Source organism: Pelobates fuscus, chromosome 11 (genome assembly GCF_036172605.1).
Source record: "Pelobates fuscus isolate aPelFus1 chromosome 11, aPelFus1.pri, whole genome shotgun sequence".
Classification (NCBI taxonomy): Eukaryota; Metazoa; Chordata; class Amphibia; order Anura; family Pelobatidae; genus Pelobates; species Pelobates fuscus.
In genome coordinates this window covers 50,629,987-50,648,846 of record NC_086327.1, presented here as the reverse complement: position 1 = coordinate 50,648,846, position 18,860 = coordinate 50,629,987, and the positions used below count along the sequence as shown (strand labels likewise).

Below are 18,860 nucleotides of genomic sequence, written 5' to 3'. Positions count from 1 at the left end.
GATGTCATAGACCTTTTGCACCTGCTAATGTTTTTATAACTGTATGTTTTAATGTTACTGTGAAGCACTTTGGGCAACAACGTTGCAATTAAATGTGCTATATAAATAAATAATAGTTCCTCCACCCACTCCAGTTGTAGACTACTGGTGGAGGCAAGAACACTTCACACAATTTCCCCAGAAATTGTAGCTTTTCTAGTTCATAAAGCAATTGTTTTATCAATTGGAGATGGAAAAAAATATGCTACTTTACAATTATCACTCGGAATATAGATTTTCATCCATTTATAGAGAACTAATAGAAAAAGTGACTGCCCTTTATATTGAGCCCTAAAAAGAGCGTGTTTTTATCGAATACATTGGAAATAATACAAGTTTTAACCCGTTAACGACGTTACGGCGTTCCATGACGTCCCCATTATAATGGGCTTTAAAGCCATTGCGGCGGCATGGAACGCCGTAACGGCTTTGAGCCCAAGGAGGTAAGTTATACTTACCTCTGCCGCGATCCTCTTCTGGGGGGCTGCCTGACAGCCCAGGCAGCCCTCCCACGGCAAATGAGGCCCCCGGGGGCCATGTGATCACTCTCAAAGAGCGATCACATGGCCCCCTATAGCTGGCTATGGATCTGCCAGCAGGGGGACTGTCTAAAATATCAGACAGTCCCCCTGCTGGTAAGAAAGTATAAAAAAATAAATTAAACATGATAAAAAATAAATGTAAAATATTGTTTTATATATATATATATATATATATATATATATATATATATATATAATATGTATATATATTATATATATAATATATATACATATATTAGTATTAAAATACACTTTGTATGACGTTACATATATATAAGTATATATATTAGCATTAAAATACACTTAGAATGATGTTACATATATATATAATATGTATATATATTATATATATAATAGATCTACATGTATATATTATATATATATACACGTATAATTAAAATAAATAAATAAAATAATAAAATAAATAAATAAAATATTGAAACAAAATTTAATATAAATTATATATTCATATGTAATTTCATTCTAACTGTATTTTGTTATTAATATATATATATTGGTAACAAAATACACTTAGAATGACATTCTATATATATCTATCTATATATAAAATACAAATAAACGCAAATATATATAAATATATAGATAAATACATATAATTACATAAAAGATTGCATTAGTATACACATAGAATTTATATACATATATATGTATATATATTAAAATTCTACATGTATATTTAAGTAATCTTTTAACATAATTATGTGATTTGATTAATAAAAATTTGATTGACATGCCTGACAACACAGGGAGAAAGTGCAGAGAATTTAATTCGCAAGCACTATATTTGACCCTGTAATTCTCCACGACACCATAAAACCTGTACATAGGGGGTACTGTTTTACTCGGAAGACTTCGCTGAACTCAAATATTAGTGTTTCAAACTGGTTAATTGTATTACAACGATGATATTTTAAGTAAAAGTGACGTTTTTTGCATTTTTTACAAACGAACGGCACTTTTATGGACTATATTATTGTTGTAATGTGTTTTACTGTTTTAAAACACTAATATTTGTGTTTAGTAAAGTCTCCCGAGAATAACAGTACCCCCATGTACAGGTTTCATGGTGTTTTGGAAAGTTAGAGAGTCACATATAAGGCTTGCATTTCATTTTTTTGACATTGAAATTTGCCAGATTGGTTATGTTGCCTTTGAGAGCGTATGGTAGCCCAGGAATGAGAATCACCCCCATGATGGCATACCGTTTGCAAAAGTAGGCAACCCAAGGTATTGCAAGTGGGGTATGTCCAGTCTTTCTTAGTAGCCACTTAGTCACAAACACTGGCCAAATATTCGTTTTTTTTCTTTTTTCACGCAAAACCAAATATGAACGCTAACTTTGGCCAGTGTTTGTGACTAAGTGGCTACTAAAAAAGACTAAACATACCCCACTTTCAATACCTTGGCTTGTCTACTTTTTCAAATGGTATGCCATTATGGGGGTAATTCTCATTCCTGGGCTACCACACCGTCTAAAAGGTAACATTACTAATCTGGCAAATTTCAATTTGAAAATGGAACGTTCTATATTTGACCCTGTAACTTTCCAAAACACCATAAAACCTGTTAATGGGGGGTACGGTTGTACTCGTGAGACATCGCTGATTACAAATATGTGCATTTTGTTGCAGTAAAACCTAACAGTATTATGACATTTACAGCTAAAATGTGAGGCGGAACTACACATTTAAAAAAAAAATTCTCACAGTTTTTTTTATTTTATTCATAATAAATTATGTTCCATATATGAATAGTTAATGGTAAATTAAAGCCCTGTTTCTCATGAACAAAATGATATATAATAAGTGTGGGTGCATATAATTTGAAAGAGGGGAACTACGGGTGTACAGACATAAAGCGCAAATTCTAGTTTTTGTTTACGTTTTGTTTTGATCAGAACGTGCACTACTGACTCCGTCCTGAAGGGGTTAAGTAGTAATCGCTCTCGCAGTCGCAGTGTTCGTCTTAGTGATTGTTTGTTTAAGTGACGTGGCTGTCCGGTTATTTATTATGTATGGGAACCATGCTCACGACTGTATGTGATTTATGCATACATTGATTGTCATAATGCCACTTTGTATGATATGTTTTGTATTTTATTGTATGATGTGTTAAAATAATATATGAAATCATAAATAAAAAAAATAAAAAAACGAAAACATGTTTTATTCGTGCAGGCTGTGTCAGTCCCAGCCATGGTAGGTGTGGCTAGGGCTGCATAAACCAAATCAAAAGTTAGTTAACTCCTAAATGGCGGAGAATTGAGCAGAGAGACTGCAGGGACATGATCTCTACAACCAAACTGCTTCATTGAGCTGAAGTTGTTTTTATGTTTATAGTTTCCCCTTTAACTTGCTGTTTCAATAGCAAGCGTGCACATTTCGTATGTTTTATTGTACAAGTCTATTCTTTTTTATACTATATAAACTAGTAAATTCATATCAGAATCTAACTTAATAATGTGGAATTATTATTTTTAAACACATACAAAATAAGAATTAGTAATGTTACACTTAGTGTTTCCTTTATTTTACACGCTGACGTGGATACAGTGCATTAGTAGTAGGATTAAAGTTCGATAAAGTCTTTTTAATAGTTTCAAACATTGCTTTGGTGACCTCTAGGCACTGCAAACAATGTTTCACATGTAGATCATTTTCAGATATCCTTAAAAAATGTGTTTATATCTAAATGCATAAAAAACATTATAATTTTTAACCTTATAGGCTATAAATGCATAAACCAATACTAAATTTACATTAGAACAAATGTGCATCTTTCAAATGTAGTTGTACTATTATACTGTTTAAATCCCCTGTACTTTGTTAGAACAGAATATATTTCTAGTTATCACAAGTGTTGCCTTTATCAGCATGTGTGACATTGGACTGTTTGTTATGGATATTTTTGTTCCCAAACTTCTAGCTTAGGATGGGTCAAAGAGCAAATTGAACTGATTGAATCGCCCACTGTTGCTATGACATATGACATAGTTATTTTTCTATGTCTTAGTCACCTTTAGTTAATCAGTAACATCTCTTAATTATATTTAAGGTGCAAAAATCAGCCATGTAAAATTTTAGACATTTTCATTAGGTTATTTAGCTGCAAAAGAGCTTGGGTTCTTACTTCGAAATGGCCAAGATAATGGAATTCTTAACCTTATTCTTTTTATCTATTATTCTTCATCTACCTGGTATCTTCAGTGAACAAGGTATGGTAATCAGTTTTATTTAATATACATAGAACATTCGATGAACATTCCAAACTAATTTGGCAACATTTTAGTAATGAAAATGAATGGGTTATGTTCTAAATTTACAAGGAAATTGTGTATTTTATGCAAAACTAGAACATTTGAAAAAATTATTTAAATCTAAGATTTTCATTTCTCTCGTCAATTCCCCACGAGTCTTGGTTTAGCAAATAAACCCATAACTACTGAATATATTAACTTGTAACATATAAGTTACAATATTGTTTTGTGATTTATATCTTCTGTTGACTAGTTCATAGGTATACTATCAGTATGTGCAATAATGAAAATTAACTACTTAAGATTGGATAAAATTGTATATATAAATAATGTACATTGCTGGAACAGTTTAAGAAAAGTAATAGCTGAGCGAATTACATTTGATAAATTGACTGTTAAATTAGATATGTGTAATTGCCCACACTCCAGAGGAAATTCAGATTTAAAAAATGTCAGTGTGGTTAAAATATAAGTAAGTCTAAAACCATATTATCACATAGAAGACCAAAATAGTGCAGAGGAAGGCTGTTATTTCTTGAATCAGTGGTATTGCCACGTGTTTTGGAAGCAGAGTCATAAATCTATGTGGCTAACAATATAATTTCAGCTTTTTTAAAGTCTCAGGGCCCCAGATGTATTTATCTTGAAGAAAGGGATATGCCATGAAGTCTCACATATAGGTTATGAAGTGTCGGAGAGTGCAATTACTCTGTATATGGGACTACAATTAAATAGACTTATTATATTTGTTATATATTAATATTATTATTATGATATAATGTTAAAAGCAACAGTAAGTTAGTAGGTTGTGTATGAAGCAATTCAGAAATAAGTGAAACATAATTATACATATTTGTGTGTATATACAATTATGTATCTGTTCAATGACCGCTCATGTTTTAAAATTGGAAATCTGTATGGTGTAGCATTGTCTTTTCGCACTTTGCAGTAATACTGTTGCACAGTGTGAAACTGTTGGGTTATTTACTAAAGTGAGAATTGTCAGTAATTCAAAGTAGATTTAAAATTGAAGGTCAAAGTAGCTGAATTGTTACATGTCTGTAGCTATGCTTCCAATTTGGTGACTTTGTCCTTAAAATTCACTATGAATACTAAACAAATTACCCACTTTAGAAAATAACCCTATCTGTGTTGCACGGCGTGAATCTCAGCAGAGCACCAAGTCATAGATAACGAGATGGATGGGAGTTACACTGCTAATATAAAAAAAACAGTGAACAGGGGAGGCAAGCCTCTATCATATAACATCCAAATAAATAGGCATCAATGACGGAGTCCAAACCTACCCAGTACCTAATTGAGACTCCAGGGGTCTCCAGGGGCCTAACCCCAAATAGTATAAACAAACAAGAAAAAATAGCACGCACTCAGAAATATACAGCTGTAGCAAACAGATGCACAGAACTGAGTATGGCCGTAAAGATTAAAGTAGTCTAACATGAGATGAAAAATACTGAATAATGCTGGGTATTATGATAAAAAATAGATAGAGAATATCTAGAGCCCCTATTAAAAATAACAACCAAATCTATAAATCAGGCTAGATACTATCATAGATATATACAGTAGGTATACCCAGTATAGAAAGGTAAAGGGGGCAAGTGACAGATATGTATATATACACAATCTAACTCTACCACAAAAACAAAAAAAATATATATCAAAGAGTCAAACACATATATATCACCAGCAATATTCCTAGTGAATATATGGACAAATATAGTAATCTCAAAATGTCCATATAAACAAAAAATATTAAATAGAGGAATGTGGTGAAATATGTATAAAGAATACTCATATACAGAGGTAAAAAAGATGAAAAACGAATAATAGATATAGTGGAGCTTAGAATGCCCACGACATATCTATTAAAGCTTTGTTTGGACTGTCTTTGTACTATATGTATAGATTTGGTTGTTATTTTTAAATAGGGGCTCTAGATATTCTCTATCTATTTTTTATCATAATATCCAGCATTATTCAGTATTTTTCATCTCATGTGAGACTACTTTAATATTTCCAGTCATACTCAGTTCTGTGCATCTGTTTGCTACAGCTGTATATTTCTGAGTGTGTGCTATTTTTTCTTGTTTGTTTACACTGCTAATATATCAGACATTTTTTGTAGCTGGGGCTAGTTTAAGCGGCGATAGGATATAAAATTGTGAGACTTCTCGCATTTAACCTAATTGCCTGAACTCTTAGAAAGCAAGAGATAGCTTGAGTGGTCAGGCTGAAAATTTATTTTCTGAGATAAATCAGGAACTGCACTCAATCCCATTACTCTGAACCAGGGTGCAGCCAAACTAAGACCCAGCACCAGATCCCAAGTACAATTTGCATTAAACAGAGAAAAGTTCAGGCACTCCAAGGTTCAAAAAGGCAAATTTATTAGAACCTCATGACAGATAGCAGCAACGTTTCGACCTGTAAGGTCTTTCTCTGAGCTTGAGAAACCTTACAGGTCAAAACGTTGCTGCTATGTGTCATATGGTTCTAATATATTTGCCAGGCTGAAAATGTATGACCATGAGAAGCTAAGCTGGGTGGTGTGAGCCATGAAGGGACGCGTGTGTGCATGTGTATATATTTTTCTAATTGTCTTGAATCTTGTGGGCTAGTCAGTAGCAGATTATATACACACACACATATTAATACTCTCTATATGTGCATTAGAAAAACAGGACCCCCTGAGCGGCCCTAGCCCCATACACCTATATTGGTTGTACCCCTTGATAGCAGCCTTGAATGGGGTAGCAAAGCAGTACTTAAATGATTAAGGGATGAGTGCTGGTGTAGACTATGATATTTAGATACTGTGAAGAAAGATGATATGATAGAGGGAAGTGCTATGATTAATGTGTGATTGGAGAATTATTTCTGGGCTTATGAGGAAGTGACTGGATAGTGAGATGGAGAGATAAGGAAAAACGTGTTTTGATAAGAAAGGCAGTCAATGATGAATGGATTGAATGTTAATAGAGACTATGATAAATAGGTGCCGGGAAGGAGTGGGCTATGATGAAAGGATGCTCAGAGAGGCTACAAGAAAGGTTAGAGTGTGTGGCTTCAGGAGAGGGGATTTGGTGAGTGGGGCAGCTCTATATCATTGAACCCAAACAGCACAATGTCTATAGTCAATACTTAAAATGATATAATATGGATGAGGTTTGCTAAGGTGCAATGTTTTTGGATGTTTTGAACATTTTCCATATAATTTGTTTGAGTTTACATTAAGCAGGGATAAGTAACCTCTGGCACTCTAGATGTTGTGGACTACATTATGGCTGTAATAGCATTATGGGAGATGTAGTCCTCAACATCTATAATGACGATGGTTGCCTACACATAGAGCAATAGTTTTTCAACAAACTAAGACCCAGCACCAGATCCCAAGTACAATTTGCATTAAACAGAGAAAAGTTCAGGCACTCCAAGGTTCAAAAAGGCAAATTTATTAGAACCTCATGACAGATAGCAGCAACGTTTCGACCTGTAAGGTCTTTCTCTGAGCTTGAGAAACCTTACAGGTCAAAACGTTGCTGCTATGTGTCATATGGTTCTAATATATTTGCCAGGCTGAAAATGTATGACCATGAGAAGCTAAGCTGGGTGGTGTGAGCCATGAAGGGACGCGTGTGTGCATGTGTATATATTTTTCTAATTGTCTTGAATCTTGTGGGCTAGTCAGTAGCAGATTATATACACACACACATATTAATACTCTCTATATGTGCATTAGAAAAACAGGACCCCCTGAGCGGCCCTAGCCCCATACACCTATATTGGTTGTACCCCTTGATAGCAGCCTTGAATGGGGTAGCAAAGCAGTACTTAAATGATTAAGGGATGAGTGCTGGTGTAGACTATGATATTTAGATACTGTGAAGAAAGATGATATGATAGAGGGAAGTGCTATGATTAATGTGTGATTGGAGAATTATTTCTGGGCTTATGAGGAAGTGACTGGATAGTGAGATGGAGAGATAAGGAAAAACGTGTTTTGATAAGAAAGGCAGTCAATGATGAATGGATTGAATGTTAATAGAGACTATGATAAATAGGTGCCGGGAAGGAGTGGGCTATGATGAAAGGATGCTCAGAGAGGCTACAAGAAAGGTTAGAGTGTGTGGCTTCAGGAGAGGGGATTTGGTGAGTGGGGCAGCTCTATATCATTGAACCCAAACAGCACAATGTCTATAGTCAATACTTAAAATGATATAATATGGATGAGGTTTGCTAAGGTGCAATGTTTTTGGATGTTTTGAACATTTTCCATATAATTTGTTTGAGTTTACATTAAGCAGGGATAAGTAACCTCTGGCACTCTAGATGTTGTGGACTACATTATGGCTGTAATAGCATTATGGGAGATGTAGTCCTCAACATCTATAATGACGATGGTTGCCTACACATAGAGCAATAGTTTTTCAACAAAGTGGTCCTCAAAGTGATAAAAAAAAGTATTAATATCATGTTTTGTTTCTTATTAAAAAAAACATGGTAATGCAAGTAGCAATAAACAATTTCTACATTAGAATTTCAGGTGAACCATTTATCTGTGCGTTTAACTTGCTACTACAAATAACATTTCATTGTGATGTGGTCCTTCTAAACCAGCACTATTAATCCAACTTTTTTTTTTTAAATTTTTTTTTTTTTTTTTTTTTTACTCAGTCTCAGACTGTGGATAATTAGGCAATTTTACATTTTAGAAAAGTTAGCCAATGTAATTCCAGAGACAATATTAAAATCTACCTTTGACTGGTACTTTTTTTCTAATGCTTTACCGGTCTATATTAAAACAGAACACATTCATCTGTGCAAAAATCAATCTTCAAGAGGTTTCACACCAATAAGAACAATCTAATTAAACTAAAAACTAGCAAACTACAGCTGTAGTGTATTCTACTGATAACAGCTCTCAGAACATTCCAATTATGGCTAATATTCAAAAATGTCCCAGTAGAGTTCTTTACATTGAAAATCGCCTTTTGGGACACTCTTTAAATCTCAATATTTGCTATTTTTCCAATTAAAAAAATTAAAACCTTTTTACAGCAGTTTTTTTTTTTTTTTTTTTTTTTTTTTTTAGAATAGGGCACATTAGGCTATATATGCTTTATTTCACCACATAAATAAGTCAATTATTTTGTTGATAGCATATGTGTTCGTTTTTAAATAATTTTGCTGCTTTGAAATCATTTTTAAATTATTTCGCTGCTTTTGAACTCGCAAGGTTATGCAGCGCATCTAAATGTTTTTTCATGATGTTACAGCTAGAGTTCCCTACCTCTAATTGACATTCTTTTTATTTATTTTTTATTTTTATTTTTTTTTACTAGTAAACCTCTTTATGTATATCCCATCTTGTTCTTTGTTAAATGTTTTTTGGTACATGTACAATTTTTCCTTCTTGATTTATCATCGTTGCTTCAAACTAAACAAATGCAAGACTTCCAGTTTTTCTTACGTAACATTATGAAGAATTTACATCATGCACCCCTTTTTAATGGATTTTTTTATACTTAGTAATCAGATATATTTTTTATTAGTGCTGAAATACATTTCAAACCATTATTTGTTGAAAGGCAAAAAAAAAGCTCTACTAGAACACTTCACTAATTTATGTTACCCTAACGAATACAAAGTAGACTTATGCATGGTTCAGTCAAACCATTTTCCTCAAAAATAGACATTCTGTGCATAAGGCTCGGGGGAATTTCAATACTGAAAAACTGATTCGGAAATGAATCAGACTAACCAAAAGGGCACAACAATAGGCCAATAGGTTTACTGCAAAATATATACATAATATAATATTTTTTCTGCCATTTAAGTAATCTTTTAACATAATTAGGTGATTTGATTAATTAAAATTTGATTGACATACAACACAGGGAGAAAGTGCAGAGAATGTAATTCGCAAGCACTATATTTGACCCTGTAACTCTCCAAGACACCATAAAACCTGTACATAGGGGGTACTGTTTTACTCGGGAGACTTTGCTGAACTTAAATATTAGTGTTTCAAACTGGCAAATTGTATTACAACGATGATATTTTAAGTAAAAGTGATGTTTTTTGCCTTTTTTTACAAACGAACGGCACTTTTATGGACTATATTATTGTTGTAATATGTTTTACTGTTTTAAAACACTAATATTTGTGTTTAGTGAAGTCTCCCGAGAATAACAGTACCCACCAAGTACAGGTTTCAAGGTGTTTTGGAAAGTTAGAGAGTAACATATAAGGCTTGCATTTCATTTTTTTGACATTGAAATTTGCCAGATTGGTTATGTTGCCTTTGAGAGCGTATGGTAGCCCAGGAATGAGAATTACCCCCATGATGGCATACCATTTGCAAAAGTAGACAACTCAAGGTATTGCAAGTGGGGTATGTCCAGTCTTTCTTAGTAGCCACTTAGTCACAAACACTGGCCAAATATTAGTTTTTTGCTTTTTTAACACAAAAACAAATATGAACGCTAACTTTGGCCAGTGTTTGTGACTAAGTGGCTACTAAAAAAGACTAAACATACCCCACTTTCAATACCTTTGGTTGTCTACTTTTTCAAATGGTATGCCATTATGGGGGTAATTCTCATTCCTGGGCTACCACACCGTCTCAAAGGTAACATTACCAATCTGGCAAATTTCAATTTGAAAATGGAACGTTCTATATTTGACCCTGTAACTTTCCAAAACACCATAAAACCTGTTAATGGGGGGTACTGTTGTACTCGTGAGACATCGCTGATTACAAATATGTGCATTTTGTTTGCAGTAAAACCTAACAGTATTATGACATTCACAGCTAAAATGTCAGACAGAAATACAAATTTAAAAAACAATCTAATTTTCTCACATTCATTTTAAATTTTATTCATAATGAATTATGTTCCATATATGAATAGTTAATGATAAATTAAAGCCCTGTTTCTCCTGAACAAAATGATATATAATAAGTGTGGTTGCATATAATTTGAAAGAGGGGAACTACGGGTGAACAGACATATAGCGCAAATTCCAGTTTTTGTTTACGTTTTGTTTTGATCAGAACGTGCACTATTGACTCCGTCCTGAAGGGGTTAAGAGCTATTATGATTTTGCTTGCTTCCTGTCCACTGTTTCAGTAAAACCTTTTTCCAAGATTTATGAATATTAAAGTACTGTTGCACCTATCTTCCAGTCTCACTGTGCTACCGTGCTTTTTTAATGTAATTGGCCCTCTTCCGAGTAGTACCTTGGTACAGTCTCTCTGTTAGCACATAGTATAGATAATTGTTTTCTGTACTTTTATTTAAGATATAATTAGGGCTATTGTGCTAAGCATATGTTAACTAATAAGCGTTCTGTTTTGGGAGAAAAATATATTTTCTAGAACATCAACATCTCATATTCATCCACTATTCACCTAGTCACCACTATGCCACTCTTTCAGTTTTTGTTCTCCTTGCACTTAGAACTTATAGTCCAACTAATATGGCTCAACCAGGAGATCTCTGACTTTAAAATCCACCAGAACACCTTTAAACAAGTGAATTATGAAGATTAAAGGACCACTATAGGCATCCAGACCACTTCACTTCACTTCACTTCAGCTAGGTTTAACCCTTTTTTCTATAAACATAGCATTTTTTTTAAGCTCTTGCTCTGTAAATTTAACTTTTATTGCATACAGGAGACCCCTGCAAATTATAGCAAGCTATTAACAAAGCAGGGGATACACAACTTCTAAATTAAACAGAATTTGCAATTAAGTAAGTGTAAACTGTAGGCTGTGTAAGTCACATGCAGGAAGGTGTGACTAAGGCTGCAACAACTTATTGATTTAACTCCTATATGGCATAGAATTGAGCAATGAACGCATGACGAATGTTGATCAATCTTATTCTCCTGTGTATATGTGAAAACAAATGTTACGCACTGTTTGAAATTGTAATGACACACCAACAGAGGCCTGCAAGTCTCAACCTGCATTCTTCTTTTAACTTGGACTCAAAGTAAAAATGTCAATAAAAACTGATTTACAAAAAAAAAGGATTGAGCAATGAGACTGCTGTACACCAAAACTGCTTGATTAAGCTAAAGTTGTTTTGGTTATTTTTAGTGTCCTTTTAAGCTCCTTACTGGTTCTTTTCAAACCTTGTTCAAAGTGTTAGGTTAAAAACTTAATAAAACAAGCCAGTATTTCTCACTGGAGGCTCACACCACAACAGTAGTAAACAATTAAACCCAATCTATCCATTGAAATGTGCCTCTCACATTTCTTAACCAGAAGTAATAATACTTGTCCACCCTTTAAGATCTTTACTATAATCAATTACTGAAAAATGTATACATAATATTATGTATATATTTTACAGCATACTGTTTGGACTATTGATATTGATTTCGGTTTCCAAATCTGGATCACAGTTCCGAAATTCTAATAAACCGAACATATGGCTAAAAAAAAATTTTTCAGAAAAAATGGTTGGACTGAGCCAAATTGTCTCATCGTTCTGTGGGTCCATCTCACATCAGGTAGTGGAAAAGTGTTTTGTTCTTAACAGAACTGACAAACCAAATCAAGATGGTGGAGCATGAAAAATGGTGACATAATTACCTAATATACTTATATAGAGATACAGATTAATGTATATTCTAGCATATACCATAAAACGGAAAGAAAAAATAAATAAGAATAGTGTAATTCTGTGAGAGATCAATCAGACAGTGATACGTGGTGCCAATGGACTCCCAGGGTAACTTATTTATATACCTATCCATATCTGTCTCTTGCTCTCCTAAAGAGCCACACACCACTTTCACCTCCAGTTATGCTATTTTTCCACCTTGTTTTGGTGGCTGTCACCTTTGCTGCCCTGTTGCGTATTTGTACCCCACCACCTCTCTCCCACCACCTGAAATATACAAGTAAAATACAGTGTCACAAAATTGATTTTTATACCTGTTATGTAATGATATGCTTTTGTTTGAGACAGTAAAGATGATCTGGAACTACTATTTTGGTTGAGATTGTTTTGTCATCCTTTGTTGGTATAGATAGAAAAATCACATCCTTAGCTTTGATGGCTTTACATAGCAGGGCAATTTTTAAAAATAAAATTGTAATTAATACATACTGTTTATGTCAAAATTTTACAAAGTTTACATTGACATCTAGTGGAAATTTTCAGTACTGCATGTTTTTATCAAGAAATAGTTATCACAGATACAGTTGAATGTAGTTCTCCAGCTACCTGACTACGTATTACGGTATAATGTTAACCAGCAAACATCAATGGGCATATCAACAGGAATTCGCATCAAGTTCCATGCAAATTGGCAGTTGCAGTTTTCAGTTAAAGGACCACTATAGTGCCAGGAAAACATACTCGTTTTCCTGGCACTATAGTGCCCTGAGGGTGCCCCCACCCTCAGGGTCCCCCTCCCGCCCGGCTCTGGAAAGGGGAAAAGGGGTAAAACTTACCTTTTTCCAGCGCTGGGCGGGGAGCTCTCTGCCTCCGATCCTCCTCCGTTCCGCCCCGTCGGCTGAATGCGCACAATGCTTTCCTATGGACGCTTGCGTGCTCTCACTGTGATTTTCACAGTGAGAATCACGCAAGCGCCTCTAGCGGTTGTCAATGAGACAGCCACTAGAGGATTTGGGGGAAGGCTTAACCCATTAATAAACATAGCAGTTTCTCTGAAACTGCTATGTTTATAAAAAATATGGGTTAACCCTAGCTGGACCTGGCACCCAGACCACTTCATTAAGCTGAAGTGGTCTGGGTGCCTAGAGTGGTCCTTTAAGCTGAAATTGACAAAGTGAAGCTAAAAGTACAGTGTGGCAAATAAAAACATCAACTTAACTGTCCATTCACTGTCAATTAATATAATCCACCAAACTACCATTATAATAATAAGCAAGTTTAAAAGAACTAATTGTTTAACAATAAACCACTCAAAATCTCACATGATTTCCTTTTTGCATTTTTTTTTACTTGTTTCTATGTTTCACAGCAAGTCTAGTTTCAAATGTGTCATTTCAACTTCTCTGCTGAATTTAACACTTTTAAGACTATATATAGCAAAAAGAACATCACTGTGATTAATTTAGAATATACTAACATAATTAATTTCCTTGCCATATGTTTTTCCACTATCATATATTAGTTGGCGCAGTTGAACTATAGCAACTATAGCAACAGGGGTTAGTTTCTGAACAAAAATAGTTGTGGTTTGTTGTATCTTTTATTCCTTTTTCAGTTTTTAAATATTTATTTTGTGCATTAACTATTTCAAACTTGATTGTAGAGATTACAATCTTGTTCTCTCTTTATCTGTCACGTATTACTTGTATTTTACTTCAATAACCACATATATTTTTTTCTTGGCCTAATTTTCAATTTGTATCTGAATGGACATTGTTGCCAACATTCCTTAATTATGTAGATAATGTATTTTCACTGACTTCATAGACAGACACTTGTGGGACATACTTTATGAATGAGAAAGCCCCAAGAGTTGGGGCGAAATGCGTAGCATCACTGCCAACCCTTAAATAGCTCTGCTTTAGTTTGTAAATTACCCTCTATATTGATTTTTTTGTTTTTTACCCTTGTAAGTCAATTTATGTGTTTCAGGCTCTAGAAGTTTTAATTGTAAAGCAGTCTTTTATATTTATGTGTTTTTGTTTTCAAAGTATATTTAAGTTTTTGGCAATACATTAGTCCCAACCATTTGCCTTCCGTCTACTGCAGGTGGATTTGCATCCGTGGCAGTAGAAGCTATTGCAACACATTTGGTTGATTAAAGAACAATAAGGGTAAGATAGACTGTATCGATGCTGTCAAAGTGTCAGGATATATCTAGCTTGACGTATAGATTGCTTTACTGCTACATCTTTTTCCCTCTGTTGGTTAGTTGTCACTTGATCTGTGAATAAATTAAACATTTACCAGAATATGTACTAAATTGGGAATTCAAAATGAATTTGAAATTTCAGACAAGACTGGCTAAACTGAAAGCACAACTAACAGTTGAAATTCACTAATTTAGTTGAATTTAATTGAATTCTTAATTTAGTGAATAAGTCTGTATATGGCTGTCCTCTAACCATCAGTCATCTTTTTTTATTACAACTTGATTGGACCTCTTGATCATCATGGAGATTTACACTTTGTATTTGCCCGACGCCAAAAAATAGCCTCTACCCCTTTTATCCCCTTTTTTTCTGGCGTTGGGATTGGCATTCTGAATCAAGAACTGAGCTAAACACGTTTGGACTTGTGCAAGTCCAAACGTGTTTGTAGAATTGTAGAATTTCGTACGATCATCATATTGACCCGAAATCATCCCAATTGCAGTTTGTCCCGAAACGAATCTCCAAGTCTGTTTGAGATATCTTCACCGGTCAGTTGATCAAACAGTATTATATTCTGTATATATTCACCTTTCCAGAAAATCCAGATGCATGCCCCATTAGAAAATTCAATCCTCTGGGTCAGACATGCCAGAAAGCCTGTACTCGAAACCAGGAATGTGGATTAAAGAGGAAATGCTTGTGTGATGGAGACTGTGGCCTGAGCTGTGTTACAACAAGTATGTATTTTTATTAAGGCTTAGTTTCATGTACGTTGTTAATATGTTATGTACCCTAATATTACATAATATACAGGCTTTCATGCCCAACCAAAATATTCTTTCTCATTTGTTGAAATCCTCCCATAGATGTCTGTTGGTTAATAACTGGACTTGCACGTGGTGTGAAAATTCAGTGTATTGATTTGGATGGTCTGAGAGTAAAATCCAATGCAGACGATCCACATTTTTAATTAAATTATTTCATTCATTTCAATTCCAAAACTATAGCTCAATTAAGCAGTTTGGGTATATAGATAATGCCCCACCAGTCTCACTCTTTAAGTCTCTGCTATGTATGAGTTACCGGTATATCAATTTGATTATGCAGCTATTACCACAGCTCCAGTGGCTGCGATAATATTTGGGAAACCTGGCCATTTGCCTCCACCCCAATATTAAAAGTAAGAGAGCTGCACACCCTCTCACTGTGGGTTGGGGCAGTTACATTTTAAAAGGCAGAGTGCCTTTAACCTCTTACCTGTTAATAATACATGAGCTGCATGAGGGGGGAACCCTGCACCCCATGTTAATTCATTAAAACCCCAATTTCAAAGAAGAGGAAAAGTGGGAAAATTGCATGGCCAAATGCATCCAGGCATCTTGATGTGAGCCTGCCATAGCAAATATCGATATTAAAAAAACAAACAAAAAAAAAAAACGGACAGTTTAGGGTAGTTCCTTTGCATATGATATAGATTTACCTGGGGCAGTAAACCACCAACTGTCAACTTAATACCGCATCCTCCTTAATGGTACATATGTAACTGGGACTGCAAACCACCAACATTAACTGTTCACTTAATATTCCATCATCCTTAACCATGATGATGGGTGAGCACAATGGGGGTGCTAACAAACAGCATCTGTGGCACCACATATGCCCAATCCCTGGTATCAATCTAAATATAAAGTCAAGGAGAACCAATGCTTTATGACACTTCACAGATATCCCACAATGAATGCAAGCAAATGAATAAAATATCAATTGAAATGACATGTTAACTGTGCTGAAAAGTAACAGCCCAGCTTCACATTTATATCACAAGAAACACAGTCACTGTAGGCTTATGACACAGATGTTTTAGGAAGGACATTTTTGATGCCCAAATGTCTGTTAAATGACTTCAATCACCAAAGGGAAGGTGACCAGATGGTTCTCTTCCCTTCTGTTACATCATGCAAATATGACTTATTAAAGGTGCAATCTGTGCAATGTGTCTACAAAAAGCTGTAATTAGAAGCTCATGATTCAAAGAATATTTATTATTATTTCACAATAGCATGTTATTTACATTATTTGAGTTCTCTAAGGTCCTCTTTGCTTCTATTAGGAACAGTCGATGATAGAGTTCATTTTCACTTTAACTAGCACTGTAACTTAATTAGTGACCTTTTTAAATAGAGATCAAAAGAGGAGTCTATTCAATTGTTTATCACAAAACATGTCACAAACTTCTCATATATAATATCTCCTCTGCAGAATACATGCTTTAGAAATACATTTATACAAATTACTGCACCCCCAAAAAGTTCAGTTTAGAGTGTTATTTTATAAACAGAATATGATGATTTAACAGTAAAGTGCTGATCAGGGAATCCTTTCAATTTGTCAGAAAAAAATATTTGTTTTATGCGTTTCTCCATTGAATCTCATCTTTTTCTTCTGTCCATTTTTTCCCAAACAACATATTTAAGTGGTGTATTAAGATTACTTGGCAATTGAGGCAAAACTATATATTACACCACCCCTCAAGAATTGTAATTTTCTTGTATGTGTTGCTTGGCGTCCCTCTTCACTTGTGTGTATTGACCCTGCTTAATCCCCTTGTGTGTCTCTTCAGCTCCCTTTACCACCTAACATGTCTCTTAACCCCCCCCCTTTTGTTACTCTTACCCTCCCTGTGCCTCCATTACTACCCCACTTTCTGTATGTACCCCAAATACCTGGGGTACACTCCTAAATAGGGGATCCCCTGCTAGCCCTGATCTGGGTGAGTAACATACTCAAAGATCACCCAGATCGGACCAGGGGTTCGGGAGTTATGGAGGTTGCAAGATATGACCGACCGCACAGGCAACGTTAGCCGCAAATAGTTCCATAAGGTTTGGCCCTGCGGTCGGTCTCTGTTCCTGGGTATAAACGGCTGAAAGTATCGAATGAAATGGTTCTTGCCTGCCTTTATTGGAGTCCCCTTGTCTGTACGAGTCTTTCTACCGAACGGCGGCCCGTTCGGTAGTTTTGGCACGAGCCTATGGAAGTCTGGAGGTCTCAGCTGTGTTTGCTTAGTCGAGTGTCCGATTTTAGTTCCAGACACTCGACGGCAAAACACCGCTGTTCGGGAGTTTCAAAATGGCCGCCGCCACATGTTCGTTTGACGAACAAAGGCCACCCAGCATTCGTCAATTAAGCTGCGGTTAACCGCAGCTTCAGGGGGGTCAATTGGCGGCACACTCCTGCTCCCGGGTGGTCGTGCATTCGGTAGTTTGTTTGGTAGATTCAATCTACCGAACACCCCGGCAGAAAGGCACGAATAAGCCTTTCTGCAGGGAAAATAAAAGCTTTAACATGCAGGGCCATAGTCCAAAGGGAGCAGGCGAGCAACCAGGCTTCTCCAGTGCCCGGTGGCGAGGTTGGTTCCGCCACAGCATGCATAATGCATTATATCCTTGACCCCTCCAGTCCTGGCATGATGCAAGAAGATTTTCTGAGGCCAGGCAGATGGTAAATAAGATTCTCTACTGTGGTCCTCAAAACCATACTAGAAATAGCGATCAATAGTGATCAAATGGAAGGGGAAGCTCTGTGCACTTCCCCTACTGATGGCATGATACAACCTATACAAGTCACCCAGGAAGCACGAAGAGTGCTGCCTCCACGTCCATGTAGGATGTATAATGTTTCTGTGAAGAAGTGTCTTAGTAGAAATAATTTCAAATGAATAACACTTACAAATAAATATTTATTTTTAACTCTAAGGACTAAACTTTAACAACACTACATTCAACTTATTGCGACACACTCAAAACAATCCATGTACTTTTACAGTACAGAAGAAAGATGTATTCTGCAAAATAGTGGAAAAATGCAGGGATACTAAAATTAACTGTTAATGAATATGTAACTATACATTTTCCCTTGAATGGAGGTTAATCATTCAGACATTGACAAACATTTCAATCATGGTGATACTGTCACCATGTCAATCTATACCAGGGATTGGGGATGTGATTGATCTAGGACATCGAGATGGCATTATTTTCCCGGGACACACTGTTCACAGTTATGTACCTTTTATAGTACATGATATGTTTAACATTGGTGTTTTTGTAAATGTTATGGTAGTGTA

The 18,860-nt window shown here is 35.2% G+C and overlaps 1 protein-coding gene across 2 annotated transcripts in view; it reads left to right on the top strand.

The window, feature by feature from the left end:
- The first annotated feature begins 3,708 nt into the window (after positions 1–3,708).
- The window catches only part of LOC134577503 (beta-2-glycoprotein 1-like), a 43,142-nt gene continuing 27,990 nt past the window's right edge, over positions 3,709–18,860 (top strand). For both annotated transcript variants that reach the window (XM_063436268.1, XM_063436267.1), the window contains exons 1-2: positions 3,709–3,816; positions 15,331–15,471. In XM_063436268.1, the coding sequence (XP_063292338.1) occupies positions 3,738–3,816; positions 15,331–15,471 (220 nt within the window). In that variant the 5' untranslated portion in view covers positions 3,709–3,737. The remainder of the gene's footprint in view (positions 3,817–15,330; positions 15,472–18,860) is intronic.